Source organism: Pungitius pungitius, chromosome 5 (genome assembly GCF_949316345.1).
Source record: "Pungitius pungitius chromosome 5, fPunPun2.1, whole genome shotgun sequence".
In the NCBI taxonomy this organism is placed as follows: Eukaryota; Metazoa; Chordata; class Actinopteri; order Perciformes; family Gasterosteidae; genus Pungitius; species Pungitius pungitius.
This window is the reverse complement of record NC_084904.1, coordinates 19,147,493-19,174,109: the sequence shown is the minus strand read 5'-3', so window position 1 is coordinate 19,174,109 and position 26,617 is coordinate 19,147,493. Positions and strand designations below refer to the sequence as shown.

The 26,617-nt window shown below is 43.3% G+C and overlaps 4 protein-coding genes across 16 annotated transcripts; all 4 read right to left on the bottom strand.

The window, feature by feature from the left end:
• Positions 1–121: 121 nt before the first annotated feature.
• On the bottom strand, positions 122–9,955 carry susd1 (sushi domain containing 1). Of its 7 annotated transcripts, XM_037482728.2 has the most exons (22): positions 9,723–9,955; positions 9,436–9,576; positions 8,827–8,982; positions 8,544–8,696; positions 8,037–8,216; positions 7,518–7,697; positions 6,875–7,027; positions 6,554–6,730; positions 6,035–6,214; positions 5,768–5,947; positions 5,162–5,341; positions 4,860–5,039; positions 4,536–4,715; positions 3,713–3,892; positions 3,182–3,346; positions 2,938–3,032; positions 2,582–2,768; positions 2,367–2,460; positions 1,428–1,683; positions 1,293–1,332; positions 880–985; positions 122–520 (listed from the first exon to the last, which is right to left on the bottom strand). In XM_037482728.2, the coding sequence occupies exons 1-22, from the start codon at positions 9,775–9,777 to the stop codon at positions 502–504; spliced, it is 3,237 nt and encodes a 1,078-aa protein (XP_037338625.2). In that variant the 5' UTR covers positions 9,778–9,955; the 3' UTR covers positions 122–501. The 7 variants fall into 7 exon arrangements, with proteins under 7 accessions (XP_037338625.2, XP_037338621.2, XP_037338622.2 ...); XM_037482724.2 differs by having other exon boundaries at positions 4,536–5,039; XM_037482725.2 differs by having other exon boundaries at positions 892–985; positions 4,536–5,039.
• Positions 9,956–10,875: 920 nt separating this feature from the next.
• si:ch211-12e13.1 (uncharacterized) lies at positions 10,876–16,149 on the bottom strand. Of its 5 annotated transcripts, none has more exons than XR_009956270.1 (7): positions 15,823–16,149; positions 15,578–15,741; positions 15,232–15,474; positions 14,900–15,109; positions 14,525–14,708; positions 13,422–13,696; positions 10,876–11,968 (listed from the first exon to the last, which is right to left on the bottom strand). XR_009956270.1 is itself a non-coding variant. In XM_037482538.2 (6 exons), exons 1-6 carry the CDS (start codon positions 16,064–16,066, stop codon positions 13,585–13,587), a joined length of 1,152 nt encoding a protein of 383 aa, XP_037338435.2. In that variant the 5' UTR covers positions 16,067–16,149; the 3' UTR covers positions 13,382–13,584. The 5 variants fall into 5 exon arrangements, 2 of the variants coding, with proteins under 2 accessions (XP_037338435.2, XP_037338437.2); XR_009956269.1 differs by having other exon boundaries at positions 14,525–14,638; positions 15,828–16,149; XR_005121086.2 differs by having other exon boundaries at positions 10,879–11,968; positions 15,828–16,149.
• Positions 16,150–16,450: 301 nt separating this feature from the next.
• On the bottom strand, positions 16,451–17,348 carry LOC119224985 (immediate early response 3-interacting protein 1). Its single transcript, XM_037482541.2, has 3 exons — positions 17,169–17,348; positions 16,831–16,932; positions 16,451–16,743 (listed from the first exon to the last, which is right to left on the bottom strand). Exons 1-3 carry the CDS (start codon positions 17,257–17,259, stop codon positions 16,688–16,690), a joined length of 249 nt encoding a protein of 82 aa, XP_037338438.1. The 5' UTR covers positions 17,260–17,348; the 3' UTR covers positions 16,451–16,687.
• Positions 17,349–17,557: 209 nt separating this feature from the next.
• On the bottom strand, positions 17,558–26,436 carry LOC119224982 (mothers against decapentaplegic homolog 2). Of its 3 annotated transcripts, none has more exons than XM_037482535.2 (11): positions 26,255–26,436; positions 24,812–25,201; positions 23,480–23,569; positions 23,054–23,247; positions 22,358–22,492; positions 21,974–22,048; positions 21,307–21,360; positions 20,959–21,171; positions 20,739–20,876; positions 20,196–20,340; positions 17,558–19,909 (listed from the first exon to the last, which is right to left on the bottom strand). In XM_037482535.2, the coding sequence occupies exons 2-11, from the start codon at positions 25,045–25,047 to the stop codon at positions 19,786–19,788; spliced, it is 1,404 nt and encodes a 467-aa protein (XP_037338432.1). In that variant the 5' UTR covers positions 25,048–25,201; positions 26,255–26,436; the 3' UTR covers positions 17,558–19,785. The 3 variants fall into 3 exon arrangements, with proteins under 3 accessions (XP_037338432.1, XP_037338434.1, XP_037338433.1); XM_037482537.2 differs by having other exon boundaries at positions 21,986–22,048; XM_037482536.2 differs by lacking the exon at positions 26,255–26,436 and adding an exon at positions 25,821–26,072.
• Between the last annotated feature and the right edge of the window lie 181 nt (positions 26,437–26,617).

The following is a 26,617-nucleotide window of genomic DNA, read 5'->3' as shown; positions in this document are numbered from 1 at the left end:
AATAGTCAGTTTATTTGAATGTGTTTTTGTTGAAGTAAACAGTTTGAACCGGACGCATGAGTGGCATCAGAGGCTCAAGACTTCAGATGGAATTGAAACGAAATATGAGCACAACAGGGGATACATAAATATTGTGATTTTTATTCATTTACATATTTGTAGATGATAGTGGAGTAAGAAACCATGGACGCTAATATAAATATAGGATTATCAAAATGTACTATTTTCTTCTGTACTCGGTCGAGACGAGAGACGTTTGTAGACTCTGATCATGTGACTGTGTCAGAAGGTTTGTCAAACACTAAAGTCACAACGGTTCTGCTTTACAAAGGGGATTGCCTGCTTTCAAATAAATATTGGCAACCAAATAACCATTGAACCATTAAGGAAATGAAAACAAAAGTTATAGTATTATGATTATTTGCAAAATGTACAAAATAAAATGCACAGATGGGTCATGACCCCATTTATTCGTCACGCAGACAGTTGAGTTTTGGAGTGTCATGTCCTCTTGAAAAACCTGGAAAAGAAGAAGGGAGGAAAATTTAATTACAATTTCAAATGCTGTCCTGTAGAAGATTAAACCACATTTTAATTACAGTCATTCATAAGGACACTCGCACTATGCAAGAAACCTGTTTTTATCACCAGAAACAAAAAAACAAACATTCGCAGGCTCTGATTACCATTCATATCTATTAGGTTTGAATGTTCCATAAAATTAAAAATGAATTATCCTCTGAACATTCCTGTATTTTATCTTTGAAAATTCCAGAAACACTAGAATTGCTTCACAGACTCATGAGACTGAATGAAATAAGAAGCAGAGGTTACACACACGAAAGGATATAACAGTGTTGCTTATAAACTCTATTGTACCGTCTTGCATACCAGGTGAAACAGTATCCACCCAGAATAACCATGGCAACCAGTCCTATTGATGCAGCAGCCGATAGAGATGAAACCCTCAGAACATATGATGTACCTGAAACGAGGAAATACTGCGTGTGAGTAACGAGCACCTTCTACATCTACCTGTTTTACATACTTCCTGCTGCCTTCTGCTCCCTGAATGTTGTTACAAGGGTGCAAACAAATGTAATAACTCACACCGGCGCGTACTGGGTTATCCGCATCATTTAAGTGAAGTCCCAACCAGACCAGCCTAAACCACCTTCTCCTCCCTCTCCTCGCTTCTAACCCGATGACGTACCAGCTGCCTGTACTTTGTCAAATGGAATTTCTCAAGATTTAAATCATGACAGGATTTAGGTATTTGGCGGGTAAATTACCTCTTACTTTAGCCCACAGGACACAGGCACTTTTTAAAGCCTAGAATAGAAAACATTCAGGAAGTTAAAATTAGTAAACTACAAAGTCTGACACATTTTTTTTCTGATACTTCTTTGTATACTAGTTGGACCCACCGATTTCCACTGACTGACAGCCCGTACGATGATGTAATAGTTTCTGCCATTTTGCAGTGGTGCATTAAAGAAGCCTCCGTAGTAGCGTCCGTCTCCTACAGTAAAGTTCATCTCTCTCCCGAGATGTCCGACGTCAATCTGGGCCGTGATGTACTCTGTTGAGGACTTTCTTCTGCTCGAGATGTCTGAGCTCGCAGGAGAGGAACAGTCGAACATCACAATCCCCTCCACAGGAAGCACAAACACCTGGTACAGACTGCAGGAGGAAGAACAAAGAAATCCAGACCGTGTGAACATTAATAAACAAATGTTACAATGTTAAATGCTTTGCACGAAAGGTGTGTTACACCTGAATATAACATAAAGGTAATATGATGCATGCACTGGATGGATTCAGCACATTTTATAACAGAGAGAAGCAGGTGACAAAAAAGTCTGGTCTGATTTAAGTGTTGACTTATGAACAGGTAAAAAAAAAAACACAATCATTGTAACAGGTGAGGGGAATTTTTTGTTTTATTGCAACAATCCTTTTTAAAAGATACGGCTTTTGTGAAAATTGTCAAAAGTTTTAATGAAGTGCAGATATAGAATCGATAGAAACTATGTAGTGACGGCACTGCCTCTGAACGACATTTAACAGAGTTTAATTGATTTTTTTGCGGTTAAATATTTTGACGTTGATTTTTATGCAGTATTTTAACGTTGAAAAACATTTAGATACATAATTTTGAATGCATAAATATTCAGTGCCAGAAATTCAATCACCTTTTTCTTTCAAAACCCGATGACACAGATTTACTTCCATAAATGGGCTGTTAACTAGATTTATTATAATGATTCATAGATAATCAAACTTATTTAAGCAGGTCCATGTGTTTTGTTCATAGGGTTTTTATTTATCCTGTAACCTTGCAGAAAAGTACAGCTTCTTCTTACCTGATTGGGTCCAGTGTGTCAGGTGATCTGCGTAGCCTCAAAGTCGGTACGGGGGTCTCAAACTCTCTGTAGTAGACAACTGGTGCTGGAGGCACTGTCAAAAGTTATCGTGCTTGGTATTAAGATATCATACCTTTCACTACACTTATAATAACTCCTGTTTTCACTGTGATGCAGGGAAACATTAGTCAGAAGAGCCGGTGGCGCAGGTGTACCTGTTAAACTGGTGTTAGTGGAGATGGTGGCAGTGAATCTGGAGGACAGCGCAGTGATGGAGATGCTGTAGTTCGTGACTGGGAGCAGGTTGAGACAGAGTTCCAGCTGGTCGGCCTTAGAGCTCAGATGCTGCCTCCCTCTGTCATGAAAGGACCTCTGGTACTCTCTGGATCCTTCGTATGTCACCTGCAACGGTCATATGGAACGCGGAGTCGTGTGTATACACTTTAACATTTACCAAGGTGATGTGGTTAAAAATAATGAAAAGCGCATATTTCTAATGATGGCTAATGAGCAATATGGCAATAAGTTACGATAAACAGCAGAGATGGAATGATGATAAAAATCCCGTTACCTGGTACACTTCTTTGTCCTCCTCATACTTCTCTGCTCTCCAACGCAGACATTTTTCATTAAGGACAAATAGGTGATTGACAGGTGGCTTTATTTCTGTAAGATATGTAAAAAAAAAGCCTCAAATCTTTCCCTTTTATTTGTAAATATGACAAATCTGGCAGTAGCATCAACCCAAGCGTCCTGCGTATCCGGATGCTTTTGTTTTCCGGGTATTGAACAATGCAACGCGTATGTGTTCTTACCTCTGCATCTGAGTGTAGCTCTCTGCCAAACCCCAGAGCTGCCACACACGGAGATGTAGCTGCCCCTCCAGCTGCGGTACCCACCCACACAGCGGTGGATCACAACGCTTCTGTTATGCAACATCACCTCTGATTTGGCAATGAAGGGAACTGGCCCACATTTAGCTGTAGGGAAACAATGACACTGGTTAACTCATTGAACGGACAGTATCTTTCGACACATTTTGAGCGTTGTCGTGGGTGGCAAATGCCGTTGTTGCGTAACACATGAAACGTGTTGTTTCTTTAACATCCGGTCGGTGTGAAAGAATCACACCAGCATTACTTTGACAGCACGGCACACAGTATAAAGGCCAAATTGAAGTGAGCCTCTGACCACAAATGAGACAATGTAGGGCCTTTATCAGTTACTAACCAGATATATCAAAGCAACAACTAAACTAAACAAAACTTAACTATGTCAGTGACATGTCAAACAGGAATGGTTTGTCTGCGGTTGAATAGATGCACGTAGAGAGGTTATCACTGTACCTTTGCACTTCACAGATACTTTCTCCCACTGTCCCGATAGTAAACATGTTGAAATATTGTTTCCACTCATCTGGTAAAATCCATCCATGCACTCATACAGCACCACACCTCCCGGCCTACTGGTGCCGTCCCAACGAAGGTTAGTATGGGGGAGGGTTAGTGGGGGGCCACAGCTTATCTCTGCACACAGACATGAATTTTCAATACATCACAATGAATAACGCAAATAGCGCAGTTAATTCCTCCATCACAGATGAGATTTTTATACTTTAAGTCTTTACAAAGGACAGCAATTAACCACTACTTTTATTTACTAAAATATATAGTTTAAAATACTGGGGAAAAGGCTTATTTGCTTTCTTTCAAAAAGTCATATGATCAATACAATGCTACAGCTTTAGCTAGTAGCTAGTTAGCATGGCTTAGCATAAAGATTGGAAACAAGGGAAAACAGCTTAGCATGGCGTCTCATTATCACTGTCAGGTTGCCAGGCAACCAGTCACTGCATTAGGCCCAGGAACAGTTACAGCAAATTTCCCACCGCTTACACTTTGGTATTTGTGTGGATTAAAGAAAGAGCTTGGGAGCTTTTAAGGTGCCAATAGGAAGTTTGTTTCCATTATTTATTCCAAACAAAGCTAACCAGCTGCTGGCTAAAGCCTTATGCTAAACTGCAAGAAATTAGAGTAGTATCTTTTAAGAAAGCAAATTTAGGTATTTTTTAAAATATCTAATCACGGCTCTAAATGTGTTTTTTTGCATATTGCTACAAATATTCTGGAGTATAAACAGTAGGGAAATATCTTTCATCAAACATTGCACCTTCACACAATAGATCAATTTCCTCCCACAGTCCATTTTCTCCACATACTGAGTAGTTTCTCAAGCTGCCGCTGCGATAGCCTTCCTCACATTGGTAATACACCACGCTGCCAATGTGCGTTGAGCCGTCCCACAGCGTTTTAGCACCAGGTTTAAAAAGAGGCTCTTGACAATTGATTTCTACAACAAAAAGACAACGAGTCATCGCGGATAAATTTAAACATTTTGTGGTTTTAAGCAGTCGTAATGACAGTCGACAGATGACAGTAACATTCACACTGTTATGTGCCTCCTGTCCGTTGTGTGGATTAACGTCATTCTTACCTTGACAGAGCAGAGAGGCTCCATCCCAATCTCCACTGGCAGTACAAACGGATACGTATCCCTCTGCAACACGGCGATATCCCGAGTTACACTCATAAACTACCTGGGAGCCCAATGTGGAGACGTTATCCCACAGTGGGATCGAATTTGGGATGGGTGGTGGCACACCACAGTCAACTTCTATAAGTATGGAAATAGCAAAATTTATAAAGGTGAACAGTGTTTCAGTCTAAAACAACAATGGAATAACAAAGCCAACCACAGCATTGACAATCATTTTGGAGGATTTTTTTTTTTTTTACCTTTGCATGAGATGTTTGTTTTTGTCCAGTAACCATTTATTGAGCACACTGACATGTTATTTCCATCACTGGGATAAAACCCTATTTTACAGTAGTAAGTCACTATGCTTCCAGGGCGGAAGCTGCCATTCCATATGTGTCCAGTGTGTGGCAGTACAGGTGGGTCCCCACACAATATGTCTAAGACACAAAGTAATGGGACACAAGTGGGTTATAGACATAATAAATACATACACATATGTTTGTATATACAATACATTCTTGGTCATCATTCTTGATGATTTTAGGGTGATTGGACATGTTCACGCAAGAATATCTATTATTCTACACTATGTTCACTTACGCTCTTCCTAGTAATGTGTGTTCCAGCAGGCAGACTACCATACTAATTTGTATACCACAAAAAGGTTTACTATGTCAAATGTAAGTATTGAAAAAAAAAGTCCAGGATATACTATTTCATTCAGGTTACATCTTGCAGCCAATGGAACATTCTTCTCTGGCTATTCTCACCCACGATCCTCGCAGCAGATATATGAGGAGATAGTAAATCCCGATTGAATGTTTAATAAACTTTGTAAGGGTGTCAGTCATTGTTTAAATTACCTTGACACGTCAGAGTTGGCGGGGTCCATTGACCGTTTTCATTACACGTTGATATATTAAGTCCGTGTTTGTAATAAAAGCCCTCTTTGCAAACATAGAGCACAGTGCTGCCGGGGGTTGAGTGACCGTCCCACACCTGCTCGGTGGATTCAATCATTGGAGGACTTCCACACACAATCTCTAAGAGAAAAAAAGGCATGCACCACAACCACAACATAAACAACAGGCTCTAGTGGTGTTGCAATGATGTGATAAAGCAGTGACTACCTTGACAGAGCATAGACGGCCCCTCCCACTGTCCAGCAGAAGTACAGGTGGACACATTGCCCGTTCCAACATTATGAAATCCAGAGTTACACTGATAAACCACCTCGGTGCCCATTCTGGAACCGTGGCCCCACATCGGGTGAGAGTGGGGGAGGGAAGGGGGGGCGCCGCAGTCAACCTCTGAGGGCCGAACGGGTGACACGCTGCGTTAAACCGTACAGTCACTTGAAATCTCCAGGAACTCTTGCAGGCCGATCAGTCATGTGATCTCTGCGGTTAAACGCGTTCATACTGTTGCTACGCTGCAAACAACAAATCTGCAGGAGGAAATCTGGTAGGCTGTTAGTGGCAAGCAGGAAGGGAAGACTTAGCACAACTTGGCTAAAAGTACTCATTGTTAACCCTGCTACTTTTTAATTGACACTGTTAAGAAGTCACGAAAAGCCAAACAACAAAGAAAGGAAACATGAACTAATGTGCTGAGATAAAGCCGTGGAGCCTTCGAGCAGGTTTTGTTACCTTCACAGACCATGTTGGGACCTTTCCACCCTCCATCAGCTCCGCACACAGAGCTGTTGTCGCCGCTCCTCCAGATGAAGCCTTCCTCACAGACAAACGTGGCCACGCTGCTGTACGTGGTGCCTGTCAATGACAGCAGCACCGCGTCCTCTGTGGCGACCTGCCCGCAGTCCACCACTGAGTGGGATCAGAACAGAGCAAAGACAAGATTATATCCGGCTGCATGTAGCACACTGCCCTCTTACATACACTGAAAACGAGTCAAGTTAATAGACTCATAACTGTCTCTATGCCATTCAAATCAAATCCACTCGTCCGTACCTCGGCAGGAAGCGTTGCCGCTGTGAGGGTTGAAGGGCTCCAGTCCGTCGTGGACTCGATATCCCAGCTGGCAGCTGCAGTCAAAACTGCCCTCGAGATTCCTGCATCGAGCGCCGTCTCCACACACGCCCACGACCCTGCACTCGTCATCGTCTGCAGCGCCCGAGACGAATTGGACCGTGACATGAAAACAACAATGAAGGACATGTTTTACAGGTACACTGTGGTCCTTTAAGTCCTCTGAAGGGTTTAAATCAAGCTCCATGTCCAACCTGAACTCACCCTTACACACAGTGTAAAGGCCAAATTCAAGGGAGGTGGGTCCCCACACAATATGTCTGGGACACAAAATGATGCACAAAGTAGGTTTTGGACAGAAAAATAGACAATAATAATAAATACATAAACATATGCTATACATTTGTTATATGTAATCAATTTAGGGTAATTGGATACATTCACACAAGAATCTCTATGATGCTACACTGTATTCACTTATGTCCGTCCCACACCTGCTCGGTGGAATCAAATATTGGAGGACTTCCACACACAATCTCTAAAAAAAAGGCATGCACCACAACCACGTGTGACATAGACAACAGGCTCTAGTGGTGTTGCAATGATGTGATAAAGCAGTGACTACCTTGACAGAGCATGGACGGTCCCTCCCACTGTCCAGCAGAAGTACAGGTGGACACATCGCCCGTTCCAACATTATGAAATCCAGAGTTACACTGATAAACCACCTCGGTGCCCATTCTGGAACCGTGGCCCCACATCGGGTGAGAGTGGGGGAGGGAAGGGGGGGCGCCGCAGTCGACCTCTGAGGGCCGAAAGGGTGACACGCTGCGTTAAACCGTACAGTCACTTGAAATCTCCAGGAACTCTTGCAGGCCGATCAGTCATGTGATCTCTGCGGTTAAACGCGTTCATACTGTTGCTACGCTGCAAACAACAAATCTGCAGGAGGAAATCTGATAGGCTGTTAGTGGCAAGCAGGAAGGGAAGACTTAGCACAACTTGGCTAAAAGTACTCATTGCTAACCCTGCTACTTTTTAATTGACACTGTTAAGAAGTCACGAAAAGCCAAACAACAAAGAAAGGAAACATGAACTAATGTGCTGAGATAAAGCCGTGGAGCCTTCGAGCAGGTTTTGTTACCTTCACAGACCATGTTGGGACCTTTCCACCCTCCATCAGCTCCGCACACAGAGCTGTTGTCGCCGCTCCTCCAGATGAAGCCTTCCTCACAGACAAACGTGGCCACGCTGCTGTACGTGGTGCCTGTCAATGACAGCAGCACCGCGTCCTCCACTGTGGCGGCCTGCCCGCACTCCACCACTGAGTGGGATCAGAACAGAGCAAAGACAAGATTATATCCGGCTGCTCGCCCACAGACACCCAAAAGGTACTTATACCAGCCATTTACGCACCAATGACCTGACAGGGTGGTTTAGACTGAATTCTCAATTAACTCCATGTGTTGCTCTGGAGTACATATTTGTGTGGAGCAAGATAAATCAAATATGAATATGAATTTAATTTTCCTTTTAAAGCGTTTTGAAGGCCCATGTAGCACACTGCCCTCTTACATACACTGAAAACGAGTCAAGTTAATAGACTCATAACTGTCTCTATGCCATTCAAATCAAATCCACTCGTCCGTACCTCGGCAGGAAGCGTTGCCGCTGTGAGGGTTGAAGGGCTCCGGTCCGTCGTGGACTCGATATCCCAGCTGGCAGCTGCAGTCAAAACTGCCCTCGAGGTTCCTGCATCGAGCGCCGCCTCCACACGCGCCCACGACCCTGCACTCGTCATCGTCTGCAGCGCCCGAGACGAATTGGACCGTGACATGAAAACGACAATGAAGGACATGTTTTACAGGTACACTGTGGTCCTTTAAGTCCTCTGAAGGGTTAAAAATCAAGCTCCATGTCCAGCCTGAACTCACCCTGGCAGTGGGTTCCATCATTTGGGATGAAGACGCTCATGTTGTTAGATGAGCTGAAGCCGGCCAAGCAGGTGCAGTAGTAGCTGCCATAGGTGTTGTGGCAGGTGGCGTGCTGCCCACAGATCTTACTGGCACCTATCTGACACTCATCTTTATCTGGAGGAAAACAATTTAATAATTGATGAAAAGTAGCAACGTGGTGTAGTATCAGCTGAGGATGCATTGTTGATGCAACGTGAATCCAAGTACAGCCTCACAGATCAACTGTGGGTGGAGACTCTTGTTCCTGAAATAAAACCACGTTACAACAATGATGTCAGAGTCATTCAAACATCGAGGACACGCAGCAAGGTAGTGGTGCTCGTTGTGTGTCCGCCTGACGAATGTACTTTTAACACTAATGAGCAGTGAGACAGAACCCTGACAGTGAAGGTGTGAGAGATAATTATCTGTGATATGAAGAAAAAAAACTTAATTAATTAACTAAAGCGTTAAATATATGGATTTAAACTTCGGTTCTCATTGAAAATCTATTTTCTTATAAGAAAGAGAACAAAGGTTGAGACAAAAATATAATAAATAAATATAATATAATATAATTTGTCTTGCCTTGACAGTAAGTTCTCCCATTTCCCACAAAGCCGTACTTGCAGTTACAAACTTTTCCGGCGCCGTCGGGCTTGTCGTCACAGGTGGCGTCGGCGTGGCAGGTGGCGCACACATCCAGAATGTGGCCTTTTGCTGGGATTTCTGAAAGGATAGAAAAGAACATCCATCAGTCAACATCTGTTTTGTTTCCCCCTTCTGCTGTTTTCAAATGAAACATAATGATTTAAAAAAAAAAAAAACAGCAACATTATATTAGAGAATCCCCGGATGTGAATGATTTCTCTCACCTGCCAGGACGCACAGCAGAAAAACCACGATCATTGCTCTATTTCTCCCGTCCATCCTTTCTTCGAGTCCCCTGATGTTCTCTTCACTTCAGCGGACACCAAACCTCTCCATCTCATTTTTTTGGTACTGTAATTCGGTTTTGTGGTCCATGATGTCACTGAGTGGATTTGATGAGCGGGACTGGGAGGACTCTTTCGTCAGTCTGAGAAGTAGCTCCTTTTTTCTCAATGGTCTTCTTTAAGCTGGTGTTGTTTAGGTGGGGGGGGGGGGTAAGGGGGGTGGGGGGGGGTAATCTGTCATTCCCTGACACATTCGGTTACACTTCACATGTGTTGATACGCTCAGGACTCCCTCTGGTGAACTGCACGCTCATGCTGCGGTGGCTGATAACGGCTATATTTGGCCCGTGCCATTTGGCCTGTGCCATTTGGATGTGCTTCTACTAAACATAGTGGCATTTTACTTATCTTTTTAAAGCACATTAACCGCAACGTCACCATAGGTCTTAAAAAACAAAAGGACACCTAGTTAAGGATCTTTAACTAAATTACATAGAAACTACTTAAAACAAGTTAATATGGATTACATTTTACGGATTACACAGTGCACACTTTGCTCTTTATATTTAAAATAACTTTTAAACTAACCCCCCCCCCCTTTGCTCCACCATGGGGTCTGAGCGGGTGTCAGTTGGCTCGCCGTGGGGGAGGAAGATAAGTGTGGTGAGCTGCTATCTTTCAGCCGGGTATCTCTGTCCCTCCAACCAACAAGCTACCGCCTCACACCAGCGCCTGGTGGACACGACTGATTAACCGCGGCCCAAATTGACTGGTTCAGTCACAAACGTCTCATAGCAGGACTTTGTGTTACATGATGCACGTTCAAGGTTATAAATATCATTCTACAAAACGGGTAAAGTAATGCAAGTTTAGGCCCCTTTTTGCAAAACAAGATGTTTCTTTATGAAAACAAAAAGCTTATTTGGAGTACAGAGGATGAGTTGAGGAGTCACAGCCTGGAAAGTAGCTGCTTGGTAGTGTGAGTCAATAATGATGTGACGGTTGTGTGTTAGTAAGTCAACATAACACAACCTAGCAACGGGTGTACGAGGAGACAGAAGTAGACACATCATTTGGTCATTTGAGATATCTTTATTTGTTGTAAGCACCTGATAGTTTTAGACCTTTTTAGTTACCCCAAAATCTGTCATTCACATAAAATATTAAAGGAACATGCATTTTCTAGTATAAAAACTGTCTGATGAAGTTCAGAGATGTGTTTGTTAAACTTAAAAACGTGAATCAAGCAGGAAGTATTATTCGCATACATACATTTTAGAATCAGGCTACCGAGTGTTCAAAGTGGCTGACATTTGAAACAAATATGCTTCTTTAATTTTGAATAAATATTAAGTAAAATAAAAACAAATTACACAACCTTTGAGTTTGCTCTGCAATTCAACAGGAACGCACATATAAAACAAGAAAGCAGTTATTTGCCAGAGTGATCGTAACAGAGTCGTCTGATCCAACTTCACACAAACAGAGTCCTGCTTGTTCATGAAACAGTGCAGAAACAGCAGCGCTGCTTTTCACATGCGGCCTCAGCGTCCTCAGCTGGAGGTGCGTCCCGAGCCTCGAATTCTCCCTTACACTCCGATAATGAGCCACTGGAGGTGGACAAAAACCTGCCACACACCAGGTCAGCAGCTTTCCCATCCATGACGGACAGGTCGGTCACCGTTTTCTCCCTCAGGGACATGTCTCCGTCGTCGTCGTCGTCTATCAGCACAAACTCCTTCAGGTAAACCATCCCCAACCCGTGCAGGCTGTGGCCCTCTGCCGATTCCTCCAGGGCGTGAACGTCCACAAAGGTCAGAGTGGAGGACTCTGTCAGGGTCTCGTGCGGGTCCGTGGAGTTGTCCTCGGGTCCCAAGTATGCGCGGCTGCTCGAATCCATCGCCCACGTGGAGTCCCCTCCGACGCCCTCGTCTTTCATGCTGCACCTCGGGTCACGGCTGTTTGAAGCCACGTCTGGAGCGGCGCACATCCCGCCTGCGCGTTCTCGGCCGGCCGTCCGGTCTCTCCTGTCTTCGGGGCCATTTTCCACAGCGTGAGCGTTCCCAGGAGTCACGGAAGCCCCCCTCTGGTAGTCAGTGCAGACCTGCACACTGCTGTTCTCCGGTGGGGAAGAGAAGGCGATCCTGGCGTTGCCTTTTCTTTGCTTCTTCATGTATTTTTGCTTGCTGCACTCAGACAAAACAGAACATTTGAAATGAACGGCCTGGGAAACAGAACATACTTAATCTCTTGTTAATTAATGATGCTCCAGAAAGAGCTAGTAAAAAAGACTGGGAGTTAAGATCGAATACGAATTACATCACAAAATAATTTTGGCGCGATTCGACCTCTTGGACCTGTCACAATTCTTAACGTAAGACAGATATGCATGAAGGAGAGCAAAAGGTACTTTACAGTGTGTAAGAAGTCACAAGTCAATGTAAAATAGTTAATTAGGGTAAAAAATTAGCACTGAATACATACTATTTTTTTGGGGGGGGGTATCCTCAGCTAAGTGAGTGCTGCGGGTTGCCTTTACGTGACTGCAGGTTGCTGAGATGCTGAAAGGAAGTCTGTGACTGTCGTTTTTGCACCAAAATGAAGCTTTATGCATTAAAGTTGTGCATTAAATTTGACATTTCTCCCTTTGCATTACCTGTGCAAATAGCATACGCTGTGACAGACATAACTCACCCCGAGTAAACATGGGCCCATTGTGAAGTAACAGTAGTCACATCTTTCACTTACACACATACTGGGGCGGATGCAATGGACTTTATGAATAACAGTGAGAGAGTACAAGCTGTCCTTTTTGCATTGGCCTCAATGAATAAATAAAAAAAGCTGGTACTTCGAAAAGAAGCAAAAATAACTTGAATTCCCGGAGGACGGGCTTCCTTAAAGTGCTGTAACCAAGGAAGGAGCGACGTCTGAACATGTTTTAGGCAGAATGGCAGATGGTTTACACTGCAGACATTTACCATCAGCCAAAGCCACAGTAACAGATACTGTTACTGAAAGTTCATGTTCAAATGGGTTTCGGACTATTTCATTTAAAGAGGTAATAACGGTAAGAAAAACCACTTTGCGTCTGTACGTGAGCTTCGCTGTCTGACCCTCTTACACTCCACTGACTCACATGCATGACAGAATTGGGACCCTATGAATAAGTAATAACAGCCATGTACACGTTCAAGAGTCATCCAATGCACTCCGTCATGGGGATGGCAACAATAAATGAAAAGAATGGATTTGATTTAAACACACTCACGTTACCGCTTTAGTTTGCTCCTTGTTGGTAGTTGTTTGTTTTACAGTCACTGTGAGAAGGTTGATTAAAGCTTTAACTTTTAAGCAGAGGGAACTCGTACAGACGTGGAGCAATAAAACAACAATGTTGAATTACACAAAGACCCAAGAAGCGCCTCAGTACGAAGGACTTTGTTGCCAACCACATGTTTTTAATGAACTTCCTTTTGTAGGGGGGACAGCACATTTGTTTGTTAAACACTAACTGGTAGGATATTTTTACATATAGATTGATTACAGTGATGTCACAGCAATACAGATTATTACATTAAGAAATGTTTTCCCCCAAATTCAATTCAATTTAAATAATAAAAAAACGTTTTTTTTTACCATAAGCCTTACACGGTGGAACTCTTCCTCAAGTTGCTGCAGTGAAAATCACATGGCAGAAGTGGGATGAACCAGCATGTGTCCCTCCGATCGGAAGTTCAGCTGGAAAAAAAAACGACTTCTCCTGTAAACCGAGACTCTTCACCCACCTCTTCTCATGTCACTACACCTGCTCCCAGCGCGTGCATGGAGGGAAGTGACGGGATGCTCTCCGCATGTTTCTCTCCTCCCCTCCCCCCAGGTTCAACGAGCTCCACAGCTGCACGCGTTTACATCTGGAAACAACGAATGCGTTCCTACTTTTCGGACAGTTGCTCTCATTAAAGAGAAGGAAGAAGGAATGCCAGCTTTTCCTTCTGCTTACAATGAACAGCCAGCCTGTCCAGAATTACCCTCTAAAACCCACGGACATGGTTCCCTTCCGTGGAACCTCACAGTGGTGCAGGGATGCATGGCTTCACATTCATTCCCGTGCACTCAAATGTGTTTCCAATGAATTATACAGGAGGACAGACCTTCACACACAGGGAAGCTGCAAACTGGAATAACAAGAGGGATCAAATATTAAGAGGTCTTCATTCCCTGTAGGGGACGTGGTATGCTTTAGCCTATATTCGCACAAACCGAAATGTAAAAGTGTGTTTGTGGTACAAATTTGTGGGTTTTATTTTTTAGACTTTGGACTGGACCCCTGCTTCCACTTTATGCTAAGCTAAGCTGAGCACCTCGTGTCCACAATTCAATACTTGGTGGCCATACTTGACACAGTGACATTACAGGTTCTCCTTCGGTCTGACATTCCATGTGACTAGATGAGTGCCTCTGTCTGTGTTTTTGTATGGATGTCCTTCTTCAAAAAGACCACCAACAAACTAAACACAGAAATGTATGAATTGAACGAATGTCCTAACACAAATCAGAGGATATTGGACAACATGGATCAGTTTTTTCCGGTCATTCTCTTCTATAATCTTACGAGAACAAACGTGTCAATTAGCTGATTTTGCACTGTCATCTAAATTGAGGCAAAACAAATAGAAAATAATTTGTTTATTATCTTTTGACAAAACTACACACATTCATCTTAGTAGTTGGACAATCACCTAGAAATCAATCCCATCAAGTGAAATGTGTTGCTCCCATGTTGCTGCATGTAGAAGACGAGCTCCTGGGCAGAAGACTGATGCCTGTTTCTCTCCCAAAACTTGATCTTCACTCTGCTTGGCACAAAAAGAGGCTCCTTAAATTCGGCAGTGATGTTGACGGGAGCAGTGATAACTCTGACCCCTGATGACACAACAGAGCAATGAGAAATTGGGACACTGTGTGGCTCGAAAACATTTCACTGCACGTTATGACTCGACATGGCAAGAAAAGGAAAAAGCAAACGGGGAAACACGAGAAAGTCTGATGTGGAAAAAGCAATGTTCCCCTTTCGTGAACATCATTATGCTTGGTCTTCTCAGAAGATCTTTTACCTTTGTGCTTTTCTATTTCAGCCAGGCAGACAGAGAGCATCCAGAGAGCTGGTGCCGTCTGCGTTCTGGAGCCAAAGAGCCTGGCCGGCAGAGAGAGGAGCCGATGGGGCGAGTAGTCACAGAAGAACCAAACACGCTGCAGTCCAGTAGCCCGGGGAACTCTGACCTCGATCTCCTTCACGTTTTCTGGAGCCGGATCATCGGGTCGGCCTGTCAAGAGACATGTGATCAGAAAAACCTATGGGATAGAGCCAGATTCTGCCAATATAAACTACTGGAAAAATACTGAAAGAGCTCATATCTGAGCAAAAAACCTTCAGATTATTGCTCACGTTCGTGTGAATTCTTGGGTGCGGATCTAAAAGGTTTGTGGGGCCCTTTTTTGGACAGCAGTGTCAGGACGCTTTCCCACACTGGGCACCCCGTACGAGAAGTGGCAGACAGGCCGACGTCGACCTCCACCCCCGCATCAACCTGCCGGTACTCCTGAACTCGGACCTGCAGCACGAACGGACCCTTCTTCAGTTCATCAACTGGCTGCAGGGTTTTCAAACTCTGACGCACGCGAGACAGACCTGCCAAGAAGAAAAATCATCATCACCAGATTACGGCTGTGGGGAATCATCCAAATGCATTCAACGTGTATGTGAACCCTGCTGAGTGAGAGTTGTAAGCTACCTGCTGGGCTGAGTCTAAAGTGCTCATCGGTCAGCACCATGAGCAGCAGTCTGCGGAACAGGATCTCTGGGAAGCACACGGGCACGTCTCTGTATTCCGTGTCCGGGTAATCCCAACCATAACCCGCTGCGCCGCAGAACCTCCTCAAGAGGGGCGTCTCCAACCTTTTTTTTTTTTTTTTTCATAAAAGACAAACACACCGTGAATCCCGGCGCTGACGATTAGCGGTCACGTGGCTCGCTCACCTTACCTGCAGTCGAGGACCGTGTAAGCCACGTCACGCTCCCCCGCGGTCGCTGGGTGCAGGCGGCCAGTCGTCCGCGTCACGGCTTTGGTCGCGTATTTGATGTAAAGATAAACAAAACTCGGGAGACTCTCGTTCAGCACGTTTGATCGCAAAAGCTTGTGGGAGCAGTAGATTTGAACGTAAATGAAATACACGCAAGAGAGGGAGACGGAGGCCGCGATGGAACTCTGCACACTACCCATTATTGGTCAAATAAAATAACTAGAATGCAGGTTTAATTAATTGGCACAACATATCCACACAGACAATTCACTTTATACACCGTTCAGAATTATAAAAGTAAACGGAAGCACAGTCGGACAACAGTGTGTGTGACGTGGTCAAAAGTACGGAGTGCAAGATGGGACAAACATCACACATGCTTCGACTATTTCGGGAAATGAAAGAGATGTGCAGACCTGGTTCAGAGTTTTTAAAACATCCTTCTTTGCAAGCATTTGAACATTCATAGCAGTTATACAATCATTCATATACACCTTAACGTATACATCGCATATAGCATACAGTCAGTTGCCATGTGAAAGTTATATTCTACTTTTTATATCGATTATTAAATCACAGGCAAATGAAGTGTTTCGTATTCGGTATTTTATTGTGCTATTAAGTTGCATATACTTATTTTGAATTGCTGTGCTGTACAAAATGACAAAATATCCCATGTATTGATGTGGAATATTACACGATAATATTCACATTCAGGCTGACAGATATTGCGAGAGTCAAAGCGATCCAATGTGTCTGCAGAAGGTTTCCTGAGGTGATGGAGATGTGCCTCCCGATGGCAGACCCGGTCTGTCGCCTCCTCATCCGAACAGAAGCAGCAGCACTATGCAGACGGCATTCACTGCGATCAACGGCACTGTGGAGCAGCAACAGACCCCGCGTGAGACCCGCGTCCCTCACCGTGCGCACATGAATGAATGAATTAATCTACAGTGAGACCCACCTCTCATCACCGTCCTCACGGAGCGGACCAGGTTCATTAGCTGCACTTTGACGCCCGGTTCGTCCCCGAAGCCTCCGACACTTTGATCGACTCCCCAGCCGACTAGAGGTGATCGGAGAGACACGCCTCTTCGTTATTAAAATGAAACTATTTTTTATTGAATAGAGGTTGTGGTTGAAAATATAGCCATTCTTAACCGTGTAAATGTTTGTTTTGTTTTATTAAAAATGTTAGTGTTTATGTTAAAGTCATAAGTCACCAGCTAGCTTGCTAGCATTAGCTAGTCAATTGCATATTTCTCGTGACATAAATGCACCCACAGTACTACATCCACTTACTTTTACTCAGAAATCTTTCTTCGTGCAATACAGCGACAGCATTGACGCACAGAATCGCTGCTTGAATGAGAGAGTACAATGTAAAAGCCATGTTTTCTTCACAAGAAGCTAGCTAGTAGTGGACTAGCAGGCAGTATTTACTTCTGACGTAGCCAACGGTGGCCGGGGAAGGTCACACCGAAATTCAGCTCGCGCTTTTCATGAAGATAATAGAGGAAAAGGGGATAAGCCTTTAGTCAGGTGCCTTATAAACAGCAGTGATGTAATACTGAGTATTCAAATAAATATTCACCTGTCACCGTACACCAAATCCGTGTAACGAGTCCTCGGTTGCATTTTCAGTGGGAAAGACCCTTAATACATTCAAGAAACGCACACAACATACATCATCATGAGAATAAAAATCTTTATTAGTGTTTTTGAAGTATGAATTCTGCATAATATGCCACACGCCTGAGAAGCTTATGGTCAAAAAAGAAAAAAGAAAAAAAAGAACTGCTCTATCAACACCGCCCTCTACAGGTAAAACAACTGCGACATCTACTGTACTGACTGCTTTGCAAAAAGATTACTGTTAAATACACACATACTACTGTTATGCATATGAACATCTGGTCCACATAGGTTTTTTGTAATGTATTTTTTTCACATTCATATGTTGTAGGCCAAAGATAAAAACAATGTAACACTGGACCTTAACACATGGTTCAGTTCCCCAAATCCAAACGTCACTAGGTGCACTTAAAGTACAATCACTAGTGCCATAAGGTAAACACATTTACATTAAAAGGAGGGAGGGGAGGAAACATGTTAAACTCCCAACAGCCACTTAATGACAATAATGGCAGAGTTTAATAAGCTAATAAGTCTTGTTGTACATACTGTATTTTATAGACAGAACAAATACTACACACACACTAACACAGAATGTCCTAGTGTGCAGGCACATTCACTCTTCTTTTCTCATGGAAGAAAACCGCTCGTTCTCTCCACTCAGGTTTCTGTAACATTTTTAAAAAGCCAATTGTATGTGGTTAACTTTAACCCGCCTGACTAAGCACCAAAAGGCTACAAGAGGTCACGTGTGTTGTTCAAAAAGAAAAAGTGAGGAGATGACTGACTGATTGGCCTTTACAAAGCTCGACATGCCTCTGGAATCATTAAAACCATTACAGGAAAGTAGATTTGGGGATACGGTTAAATCGGTGGTTTCCTGTACTTTAAATGCACCCGATTTCTTTGGAAAAACAAAAGGATAAAAACAGGCTACACATCATGTGGGGCAGTGAGTTTTTTTTCTTCTTTTTTACCAAGAGCTGCGATTGTAAATAAATTCAAACTAAACCTTTTGGGTAAAATAAAAGGAATGACCCATGCCCTCCTTGTCACTTTAGAAACAGCTGTGGTTTTGAAAATATCACTTTAATAAAAAGTGAACGACAGAAAATCTTAAGTATATTTATATATAAAAATACATGAGAATACAAAAAAGTAGCAAAACAATGGGGATATAGGCTAAAAACAAAAATGAATTCATTGATACCTTCAAATTCTCCCGGTAAGAACTTTAATGCTTCACCTTGGAGAGCCCCAGGACTCCCAGTGTTGAGTCAAAAAGAGAAGAAAAGAAAAATAAAGAAGAAAAAAAAAAGCTTTTGACAACAGCTGATGCTCTCTGGTCCCTTCCCAGTGCACCTTGCAAGGCCTGGCCAACATCTCATTAGCTTCCACACCAGGCTGTTCAGTAGGGATGTAAACAAACTAAAACAAGGACATGTAGAGTGCCATATAATGACAAAGGAATAAACTACATCCAGATCAAGTTTGCAGTTCATTTGGGGGTTTTGGAATTGCTTACTAACATTCCTATTTGTCCATTAAGAAGTATGTCTTATAACGACACACGTCGAGAGCTACAGAAAAAAAAAGGTGGTCGTTCTTTCAAAGTCAATTAAAATTTCATAAACACATTGTGGAGTTTCCTTCAGAGGGAAAAACGGCCATCGAGGCCATCGGTTCATCACCAAGCCACCTCCCCCTGACAAAAGATGGGGCCAAAGTTTCCCAGAGAAACGTAAACTTAGGTTGAGAACAATAGTTGGTGTGGGCTGGAACTAGATTTTTTTTTTTTTAGCATTCAAGCTTGTGTTACTCACAAGCAATATTCAATACTGAGAAACTATTCACAGATATTTTTGGTATTTCCCCTACTTCCTGGACTAAGAACCAATATACATTTTATTTGTACCACAAATAGATCTAATATCAAGGATTTGGGGAAAAGCAATTTAACAAGGTGCATGACATAGATGGGTAACAAAGTGCCAATTCTTTTTACTGAAAAGTCTGTATGTGTGTGTGTGTGTGTGTGTGTGAGAGAGTGAGTGCAACAGTGTAGGTGCATTTGTTTGTGTTTGTGTGTGTGTGTGTGTGTGTGTGTGTGTGTGAATATGTGAGGGATGTGGAACTGTGCCACAAATAAAATGAATGTTACAGAAAATTCATTCTGTCGGGTCTTCATTTTCTTTTTCTTTTTTATGAAAGGACTCACAAGTTTGGAATTCAATGATGATGTAATGGGCTGCAGGTATTTTTTTGGGGGCGTTTCTTTAGCTGTTTAGGACATACTGGAGCAGCGTGCTGAAGGGGAACCCATCTGGGTCAGAACCTTGTCCAGCCACTGCAGGGGGCCGTTCAAATGGAGCTCAATCCAGCAAGGAGTGCTTGTGACAGTCTGCCGCCTGCAAACCAAAAAGGTGAATTTCAATGTGGGTTGCTGACAAAGCCTCGTCTCTCAGACATTTGAGGCCTCACGCGACCAACAAAGCCAAACTTGAGTCGAGTCTTCGGTCCAAGACCACAACGTGTAACTCCTGTATTTCTTTTTTCAGTTTGTAAAATATCATTCAGAATAAATTCCTCGCGTTAAAGTTTCAGTTAGCTTTTAGAAATATACGATGACGGATAAACAGTTATACACGGATAAAAAAAATATATTTAAAAAAAACAGTCGGAGGCAGTGCTCACCTGTACTCGGCTCCCCAACCTTTGACGAAGCTCATGCGGATGGTGCACATCCGGGTGAGCTGGTAAACCGCCTCAAAGCCCTGGTTGACTGACTGAGCCAGCAGGGCTGCAAACTCCTGGTTGTTGAAGATTTTTAGATTACAACCTAAAAAAAAAAAAAAAAAAAGGAACACAGAGGAAAAACAGAGCAGCTGTTAATGTGAGATTACAGCCATCATTTGGCCTGTAGTCATTGTGTGTCTGTGGCTAAGTATCGTGGTGAACGGTTTATGTCATATATATATATATATATTTATTACACACACGCACACACACACACACACACACATACACGTTGAGGGGTGTGAACCTTCAATAATCTTGATTCAGGGCACAGTATTGTGTGTCTGCTTTGTACGCGTCTTGTCTTTAAATACACAATGGTCATAGATATATGTGGATATAAGTGTCACAAGTCCATGCAGTCAATGATCTTTTGGTTCCTCGCGTTTTTTTCAGCACATTTCCCAATTTGCTAAACAAGTGAAATCATCAGCACCGTACCTGGGGGAATTTTACACACTGTTGCTGGATGCCAGCCATACCGCTGGTTGCAGTTTGGACTCTGGACAAAAATGGCGCTATCACTCAGGCACTCCGCAAAAACCTCCCCTCCAATGTAGTAGAGTCGAACTCCTCTTCCTGTTGAACGCAGGCAGACAGAAGCTGTAACAAACTGCAAAATATACTGTAGAATATTACGTCACACCGGGCCGGGCCGTACCTATGTGCCTCCGGGTCATCTCCACAGTGGCATTCCTGTTGACGTTAGACAGCAGACCCAGGCAGAAGCGCTCAGAGTTGGACGGATCTGTGAATCCGTCCACTGTCAGCGAGGGCTGAGAGGCGTGGAACGTCTCCCCCACACGCTGGTTCAGCTCGTAATAGGCTATAGAGCACCAGAAGGCAGGCTCAGAGTAGGTCACCGGCTGCAGGTCTATGGTAGAGGATGGTGTCAGTAAAGTTTGCATCAATCGCTGTTTGTATGTGGTGGAAGAAGGCGGCAATTTTATGTATGTAATTTAGGTTTTGGGACATTTTATCTATTCATTTGTGTTGTTTTGCTTCATACCCATGCTGTGATTGACAGGCGACAGAGTGCTGGGGGACAGCTCTGCTGGAGAACCTGACCGGTGCAAGACAAAAGGAAGTCATTGACATGGATGGGTTCGCATTAGACCATAACATGGGTACCAGGTGGGTCCGATCAAAGGCTTATGATGAAAGTGATGACCGCCTGGCAAAAGAATGCCGTAGTGATGCTGTAAAGCGCCTTAGTTTGCAGTAGATGGGATGCACGGCTGCTTTTCACGATTATTGACACTCTGAGGTAGTAAACACCATTTACAGAGATTTCTTACAAGCATTTCCCCAATGAACGTTTATAACAAAAACCTCTCATTTGGTATAATCATTGATCTTTGTTTCATGATTGGCTTCGAACAGAAGGGAAAACCAGGTCATTACTAATTCACTCTGATAAATATCCCCTGTAACTTTTATAAACATCAGGTCAAAATCAACATCTGCAGTTAAGAAATTCTATATCTCTTTAAGATGATCTGGTCTGTCGGAGCAAAGGAGGGAGTCGAGGATAACGTCTCCCCTTTGAACGTTGTTAGGTACGTTTGTCACATAAGCATCTTTTTTCAGATGTATTCCATGAAAACATATTTGACTTTATTGGGAAGTGAGGCAGACTGAAGAAGAAAGGAGAAGGAATTGCTGGTCTAGTGTACCTGTGTCCATACTTTGATTCATCTGTTGATCGCTTGCCTCTCCATCTTCACTGATGTAGCCTGGTGGGGGTGTTTCTGATCAAATAATGTGGGGAAAAAAAGATGGCACAAATTTCAACATGGCTGTGTAACCTACTGACGTAATAGAAACATTGATTTGTTGCGGGGGATGTTAATTGTAAAAGAAGAAATTCAAATCTAAACCCATGGATATAGAAAACAACAAGTTAATATTTGATCAATACCAGTATGGAGATTTAAAAAAAAACGTATAGAAAACCTACAATACCAATTTATTGATTTTCAGATTTCATTTTGCACATTAAGTAAACCGTACATTAATCAAACAGTCTCTCCCATCCGGTGCAGAGAAAATGATCTCACCTGGTATATAGTTGTTTGGAGGTTCGATTCCTGCAGGGAAGTTTGTGTTCTCGGGTATGGAATGAGTGTAATCATCCAGAGGTGGCAGCTCTGGCAGGATCTCTGAGTGTCTTGGCACAAGAACAGGAGGCAGCACTACAGTGTTGGGAAAAAGTGGGAGTAGAGATGACTGAAACACTTATCGGCAGTATGGACAGTTTCAATGCATAAAAGCAGCAAGAGTCATTCTAAAAAGTAAACTTTGTAACAAGAAAACAATGAAAAACTAGTAAAACCATAGTTTTTAGGGGACACAATTATTTACGTTTCGCTTAGAGTTAGTTGCAAATATTGATATTTGTTTAGTAATGTATAAGGCTCTAGTCCAGACACTTTTCCCCCTACAAATTTGATGTGATGGCTAAATTTGGCAGACTTGGACAGAGACAAGCTAGCCGTTTAACCCCGTTTCCAGTCTTTATGCTAAACTAAGCAAGCTGTAGCTTCAAATGGGGCACACAGACAAGGATGCTATGGATATTCTAAATTAAACTCTGAGACTTTAATGATTGTTTCCCCCAAAATGTTGATTCAGTTTAGCAATACAAGCCTCAGTGGTAGCAAACACTAATTCAACAATAATGCAAAAAGACGCTAAACTGGGAAGAGATGTGCCCGTTTGAGGTAACAAACGTCCACTGAACCAGGTCAACTCACCTGGGGTCTCCACCCTCTGGTAGTGGTAGGGGTTGATGCAGACCTCATCCTTCTTTAGATGGAAGGCATACTCGCAGGCCTCGATGGCACGCAGCTCGTGGTGGCTGTGAAGGTCCGGCCATCGCCACAAGCGGCAGTAGATAACGTGGGGGAGCCCCTTCCTGTGGGAGACCTGCAGGCGGCCATCCAGGGATCTGATTGAACAACAGATCGGACAAGGAGGTGAGGTGGGTGACAGGGGAGCGAGTGGGACCCGTAATATAGCCAGGTAGGGCGGCGGTGGGAGGGGGGGGCAATGGAGATGGATTTGGACGAGTGGAGGCGAGAGGCAAAGATGTTCTCAATGTCCGTCACCTCAAACATTGCGATGACAACTCTTCCACATCAAAGTTTACACAACGCCATACAATAGTTGATGATAGTCACCTGGTTTGGTCAGGGTAGCTGTATAGGCCTGATGTATCCCACTGTTCTATCGTATTTGGTGTACTCAGTCCCCATATTTCAGAGCAATTGCTGTGCACAAAGACAAAACAAAAAAAAACAAATTAAAAACATGGGACATGGCAAAAGAAGCCTTTTTTGTTAGAATTAAGGAAAAAACAACGACATGGAATCAGCGTCAATGCATCGAAAGCTCAAATGAATTCATTAGTTGTTTGTGTCAGAACTCATCTCGAGACGTTCAAACCAACATTAGGACACACAATAGCGCAAAGAGGGGGGGGGGGGGGAGGGAGGAGGCAACCTTGGAAGAAAAGAAAAAAAATCCATTTTCAGACATTCTCAAAACAGTCACAAGAAAATGGAGAAACAAACCTAGAATAAAGTTTTTGCAACTTTGAATGAAGACAAGTGACAGAAGTTGCTTCTGAATAATACCACATACATATTAAATGCTACAAGTGCACAATATTTACTAGACCTCATTACTTTTGGTTGAATCTCAACCAACTGATTCATGAAAGTAAAAAGCTATTTTTACAGCAGGGAACTAAATGCTTAGAGAAGAATGATTCCAAATATTGAATGGATACTTGCCAAAGTAACAAGCATTGTAGTAGAGAGGATCCCCAATCACAATCAAAATGCACCAACTAAAGTGTGGCTGGTTACAAAGCCTCAATCTAACATTACGTTTGTGATTGTAACGCTCTTTCGTGGCGTTATCCTCCCCGCTAGTCCAGCCCTCTACAAGAAACAAACTCATTCGGAACGAGCTAGCCGCTGTATCTCTACAAACACAACAGTGCAGCCTAGAACAATTCTCAGGCGATAACAACCAGGCTGCTATCTATAGACATACAAACATCTGACTTGGTACTTGGTGGCACATCAGTGAGGAAGGAATCCGTTAATCTTGTGTTCCCACTGAGTCTGGGCCATCAAGGCTGGCTGGCTGATAAAGAGAACATCCTCTCTCACTCTTTAAATGCCCCCTCTCTCCATGAGTAGAATACAAACGGTAAGTGCTGTTGTAAACACACAGTTCCTTAATATATTATCAGCTTATCTTCAAAGAACAATTCACTTTCCACTATTTTGCATGCGTAAACAAACCTTTAAAAACATTGGAATCAGTTTTACACTTTTGGTTAAAATCCAAGAAAATTATGAGGCGCATGATCACCATCTGCCACCAGCCCGAGGTTTTATATTACGAAGGCGTCTCCAACCAAGTGCACTTGCAGAGACCAGTAACCTCAGCAGTTTTGTCCCGACTCTAGCTTGAACGCAATCGAGTGTTGGGCCTTATACCTGGGGATGGTGACACACTTGGTGTTGCAGTTCTGTGTGGTGATAGCTTTCTCCAGCTCGTCTAGCTGGCCTGTCTTCTTTAGCTTCTTCACTAAGCTCTTCACGGCCTTCTCGCACCATTTCTCCTCTTGCCCGTTCTGTTCTCCGCCGCCTGCTCCACCGGGGCCACTCGACGACTTCTTCCAGCCCAGCAGCCTCTTCACCACGGGAGGGGTGAATGGCAAGATGGAGGACATCCTGGCAGGACAAGCCGCTTGTCTCCAGAGGACTAGACAGAAGCTCTCCCGCTCACAGACAGAGGGGACCTGGGGCTACAGTTTGGGCCCTTGCTCTGATGTGGCCCCTCCAGTGACCAGGGTTCAGCAGGGTTTGTTCAAAAGAGAGGGACACCTTGGGAGAAAGTCACACACAAAGTACATTGTTACAAACAAAATAAAAGTAGAGGACCCCCCCCCATCACGAGGCATGGCCCCATCAAAACAATACAAGGCATGCAACAACTTGTTACTCAGGGAAACTTCGATGATTAAATAAAAAAAAGGAGCATCGCTAACGTTACATATCAGCCTCTTGTTTAAAGCCACACGTTTGGCGAGTCGAGGAATCAGCGCTGTCCCTTTGACGATAGCTTGTCAGTAACACTGCTCGACATCCGAGCTAGTGGACTTAGCTAGCGTTAGCATGCAAACTTCTCAAGTGTAACACACGGGGCGTGCCTGAGTGTGTGGAAGCAATCACGCCTGGCGACTAATTCATGTGTTGGATAACAACGTGAAAAACAATCATTTAACATGGAAAAGGAAAAGTAGTCCCAGGCCACCACAGTGCCAACATCTTACTGGCTTGATAGGCCGGCTGCTAGCTACCTGGAGGGGGGGGGGGGGCTGCTTGACTCAAATCACAACAATAAGTTGACTAGCGTTAGCTTAGCTGAGTGTTAAACAGCGAAATGCTTAAATAGTTGTATTGTTAGCTAAAATAAAAAAGCAAACGCGTATAGGTATCGTACATGAGCAGATTGGGGGCAATTTCAACAGAAATCCTCGTCTAGCTAGGTCAGCTAACGTTAGCTAGCTTAACTGAGCTAGCTGCCAGCTTGTTATCAAAAATCCTTTTGTTGTGATCCACAAAAAAATCCTCCAATGCGCAACAGTCAAGTCGCGCTACTTTGCTACCCAACGTCCGCTTGTCCCGACAATAATTGATCGAATTCAACAAAATAAAGCTTCACGAAGTCAAAACACTTTACTGTGGTATGTCGACGTAGCTTTTGGATGTTTGTTACTTTTAATGAAATACGGACACGGCCCAAAAACGAGTTAGCATCTTGGACGAACTCTTCGAAACTGAGTCCTGGCTCCCGCTGGCTAACGGACCCACATCTCCTACACAAAACAACATGCTTCAAAGTCGAAAACACAGATAAAGCGTTTCAATAATTACCCCGTATTTAAGGTCCAACACACCGCTTTTTGAATAGAGATGTGCGCAGCCCTCTAAACACTTTGTAGACATAAGAGTAGCTGAACTGTATTGTACCGAAGCTAATTTTGACAAGGCTTGAGGGCTCCTCTCAAGTTGCTACCAGTGCTACTGTGGCTAGTTTACCAAGTTAGGTAGACCGGAAAAAACAACAAACGTGATGGCTACGTAGGACCTCTTAATCCCTCCTTTTACTAAATCCGACTGCAGGATTAATAAACCCCCACATCGGTTGTTCTTAAATCTTTATTGTTTCAATGACAATTAATTTATATCCGTTTGGTGAAAACATTTTCTTTGGATATTAACGTATTTTACATTTTC

What these genes read in the sequence shown, in the direction of transcription:
- susd1 (XM_037482724.2), bottom strand. Translation starts at nt 9,777, where the DNA reads ATGGACGGGAGAAATAGAGCAATGATCGTGGTTTTTCTGCTGTGCGTC. An exon ending in TGGGAGAACTTACTGTCAAG is followed by an intron (nt 8,983 to 9,435) that starts GCAAGACAAATT and finishes GTTTTCCTCCAG; the next exon opens with ATAAAGATGAGTGTCAGATA. An exon ending in ACCGTCCATGCTCTGTCAAG is followed by an intron (nt 7,028 to 7,517) that starts GTAGTCACTGCT and finishes CGGGCGCTGCAG; the next exon opens with ACGATGACGAGTGCAGGGTC.
- si:ch211-12e13.1 (XM_037482538.2), bottom strand. Translation starts at nt 16,066, where the DNA reads ATGGGTAGTGTGCAGAGTTCCATCGCGGCCTCCGTCTCCCTCTCTTGC. An exon ending in TACACGGTCCTCGACTGCAG is followed by an intron (nt 15,742 to 15,827) that starts GTAAGGTGAGCG and finishes AAAAAAAAAAAG; the next exon opens with GTTGGAGACGCCCCTCTTGA. An exon ending in TGAAATAGAAAAGCACAAAG is followed by an intron (nt 14,709 to 14,899) that starts GTAAAAGATCTT and finishes TTGTGTCATCAG; the next exon opens with GGGTCAGAGTTATCACTGCT.
- LOC119224985 (XM_037482541.2), bottom strand. Translation starts at nt 17,259, where the DNA reads ATGGCTTTTACATTGTACTCTCTCATTCAAGCAGCGATTCTGTGCGTC. An exon ending in AGAAAGATTTCTGAGTAAAA is followed by an intron (nt 16,933 to 17,168) that starts GTAAGTGGATGT and finishes GATCACCTCTAG; the next exon opens with TCGGCTGGGGAGTCGATCAA. An exon ending in CGTGAGGACGGTGATGAGAG is followed by an intron (nt 16,744 to 16,830) that starts GTGGGTCTCACT and finishes GCTGCTCCACAG; the next exon opens with TGCCGTTGATCGCAGTGAAT.
- LOC119224982 (XM_037482535.2), bottom strand. Translation starts at nt 25,047, where the DNA reads ATGTCCTCCATCTTGCCATTCACCCCTCCCGTGGTGAAGAGGCTGCTG. An exon ending in AGCTACCCTGACCAAACCAG is followed by an intron (nt 23,248 to 23,479) that starts GTGACTATCATC and finishes TTGTTCAATCAG; the next exon opens with ATCCCTGGATGGCCGCCTGC. An exon ending in GAATCAAAGTATGGACACAG is followed by an intron (nt 21,361 to 21,973) that starts GTACACTAGACC and finishes TGCACCGGTCAG; the next exon opens with GTTCTCCAGCAGAGCTGTCC.